Source organism: Chaetura pelagica, unplaced genomic scaffold (assembly GCF_000747805.2).
Source record: "Chaetura pelagica isolate M959 unplaced genomic scaffold, ChaPel_1.0 scaffold757, whole genome shotgun sequence".
Lineage (NCBI taxonomy): Eukaryota > Metazoa > Chordata > Aves > Apodiformes > Apodidae > Chaetura > Chaetura pelagica.
This window is the reverse complement of record NW_009970727.1, coordinates 1,101,507-1,104,661: the sequence shown is the minus strand read 5'-3', so window position 1 is coordinate 1,104,661 and position 3,155 is coordinate 1,101,507. Positions and strand designations below refer to the sequence as shown.

The following is a 3,155-nucleotide window of genomic DNA, read 5'->3' as shown; positions in this document are numbered from 1 at the left end:
CTCGGGGCCCCCACGCAGCTTGTGGAGCTTCAGGTGGAGCTCATCTGAAATGCCACTGGCTGGGGGGCTGTGAGGGAGCAGGGGTCGTTGGTGCAGGGCTGGCAGCTGAATGAGAGGGAGCTAAAATGCCAACAGCCAGTGCCCAGAGCTGCAGGAACTAATTGCAAAGCTGAGTTAATGATTGTTCTGCATGTTTCAGTAGCTGTGGGTTGAGATTTGACAGGCTCAGGCTGGTAGATCTGAGCTCGTCTCTCTGCTGCTCTGCACCTCGCTCAGCTGTCTGTCTGTCTGTCCTGTCCAGCTGATCCAGTCCATCACTGGCACCTCTGTCTCTCAGAACGTGGTCATTGCCATGTCTGGCATTTCCAAGGTCTTCGTTGGGGAGGTGGTGGAGGAAGGTGAGTGGCAAATGTGGAGTAAAAATTTAAGAATGCAGATCAATTCCTGGTGACAGCAGAGCAGGACACGGACACTGTGTGTCTCTCATCCTTGCTGTCCCATGGGAGCCTCTGACCTTCCCAAAAGCTGGGCCCAGAGGGGGGGTGCCCATAGTCCCCTCTAATCCTGTCACTGAGTCAGCAGAATCTGGAGCCCTCAGACCTCCTGGTTTATCCTCTCTAAGGAGATCACTTGGAAGTTCTTGCTCTGTCAATCAGCCTGTGATCAGGCTGCCATGGGCACTGGAGATCTTCTGTTAATGTCACCAGAGACAAATTCAGCTCAGATGAGTTATTTAAGCCTCTTAACTGTAGTTCTTCTTGATGGGATGAGCAGAGGTTGCTTTGGGACACAGGGCATGTGTTCCTGCTCCTCCTGGGCTGGAGGTGACACTGGGTTTGATGCCAACCAGTTCACAGGGGCTTGTCACACCAAATGTGGCCTGAACACGCTGGGATCACCAGCACAGGGTGATGCAGCTCCACTGCTGCTTGCTCTGCTGCACTGGGGTGCCTGAGGCTGTCTGGAGAAGCAGCTTCACTGCTGTGATTAATTGTTTCATGTTGTTAATTGCTTTGTTAATGTACTTACTGTAAATAAGAGAAGAAACTGGCCCCTAAGTCCACTTGGAGGTTGGACCTTCCTGTCACACAACCACCCCGAAACACCCCACCCAGCCCAGGGGAGGCTTCAGAGCAGGTGGTTTAAGGTCCTAAGTTCTTGTGTGACTCAAACTCACAGATTCCACAGTAATGGGTTTAAAAGCTGCTTATTATGGTCTGGTCTTGATGCCCCTGGGTGTGACTTTTCTTTCAAAGAGAAGCAGGAAAAGTGCTTTCCTTCTTCTCTATTGACAACACCTGAGCCCTGAGCAAAGAGGTTCCCTTTGGAATGAAAGGGGAAGGAGCAGGGGCTGCCTGAGCTCACAGGAACTCTCTGCTTTTGTTTCCCAGCTCTGGATGTGTGTGAGAAGTGGGGGGAGCTGCCCCCCCTGCAGCCCAAGCACATGCGGGAGGCCGTGAGGAGGCTCAAGTCCCGGGGACAGATCCCCAACTCCAAATACAAAAAGATCATCTTCCACTGAAGCATCCCCAGAGGAGGCAGGAGGTAGAACAAGGTTCCTGGTGTCAGCCTCCCAGCAGTTCCAGCAGAACTGAGAGACTGGAGCTCCTTCAGCTTGGTGGCTGCAGAGAGGCCAAGAGGAGCCTGGTTCATCACCCGAGCACCAAGGAGCCACATCCCTGACCTGGGGCCTGTCCCTGGATCCAGGGACAGGAACATTCAAGGTCTCCAGGGTGTCACCCAGCCAGGTCTCATGTTTCTGCTGGCACAGATGGTGTCTATGTACAGAAGTACCCTTTTCCTTTTTTTTTTTTTGGTAATTAAACTTGTGCTGGTATTTTTAGTCTTGCTGGGAAATGCAGGTTGTGTCATGGTGTTGGTGTGATTCAACATGATCTGTCTCAACCAACCCCAACATGTTCCTGGAGCTTCACCTTGCCTGGGGCAGGGACTGTTCCAGTAGCAAAGGGAACAGACTGAAAGCTGAAATCATCCCTCAGGTCTTCTTCCCAAAGTTGTTTTCTTCCCAGTTTTATGGAGCTGTCTAGAAAACAGGGCAGTGAGGAAGATGAAGGATAAAGCAGGAGCCTGGATGGAGGTTAACAAGTTTAATTTCTTTGCATGGTTCATAGAACCAATAAATGCATGAGTGGAAATATACTGCAACAGAGTTCCAATACTGCCTAAAACTCAAGTTCAGATTTGCACATGACCCCCCTGTACATCAGAAATCCCCTGTGAACACGCTGCTCCTGATGAAATGCAAGAGGTGCTGAGGCCCTGTGCCCTTCCCAGGGCCACACCAAGGTTGAAGTTGGCTCTCATCATAACAGAGACTGAGTCCTTAAAGAAAAGGCTCTAAAAAGTAAACTTTGCTCCTCACCATCAGTGGAGAGAGAGGAGTTTGTCCTCTCCCAGCTGTGCCCTGCAGAAAAGATGTGGGTGTTGGTGTACAGTACTTTTCACTGGTGCTTCAAACAACGGAAGTGCTTGAATTCTTCAACAAAACCAGTTCACTGGAGTTGCTGGAGCAAGAAATTTGCTGTAAACAACTTGGCCCCAGTTCTGTCCAGTCTGCAGCCCTGGGAGGGAGGGAGGGGAAGGGGTTGTGTGACACAGCAAGGAAGCACCACATCCACTAAAAATATCTGCCCCCTCCTCCCTTCCCAAGCTGCCTGGAGATGAAGCTGGACACCTACTCCAACAAAAAGAAACCTTCCATTTTCAAGCAATTAGTGACTAAAAAAGTAAGAAAATCATTGCATCCCACCAAGGCAAGCACTCTGATGTTTCTTGCTTCACAGAGGAAGAGGGAGCAAGCACAGAAGCACAAAGGTTTGACTAAACCAAGTTCAGCTTCTGCCTGGATGAGCTCTGTGCAGCTTGGAATGGTACCTGGAGTGAGCTGTGGGCAGAGCAGTTTGTTTCACAGCAGGTCTAGATAGGCAGGGGCTTCGTTTGCTTGCTTTTGTGTGGTTCCCAGGCCTCAACTCATCGTGGCTGGTAAATCAGAGGCTGTTCCTTGCACAGTGAGGATTAAAATGTTGGTTTACTTTAGCTAAACTAATTGCAGTGGAGTAAAAATGGAACAAAAATAGAAGAATCCCTTAAAGTTTTGGGATGTTCAGCTAAAAAACATAAGGGTTACCTGGCTT

The 3,155-nt window shown here is 50.0% G+C and overlaps 1 protein-coding gene across 1 annotated transcript in view; it reads left to right on the top strand.

The window, feature by feature from the left end:
• Positions 1 to 1,522, top strand: part of TAF11 (TAF11 RNA polymerase II, TATA box binding protein (TBP)-associated factor, 28kDa) — a 25,389-nt gene extending 23,867 nt beyond the window's left edge. The window contains exons 2-3 of the mRNA XM_010007124.1: positions 302 to 398; positions 1,392 to 1,522. Coding sequence (XP_010005426.1) covers positions 302 to 398; positions 1,392 to 1,522 — 228 coding nt within the window. The remainder of the gene's footprint in view (positions 1 to 301; positions 399 to 1,391) is intronic.
• The last annotated feature ends 1,633 nt before the right edge of the window (positions 1,523 to 3,155 follow it).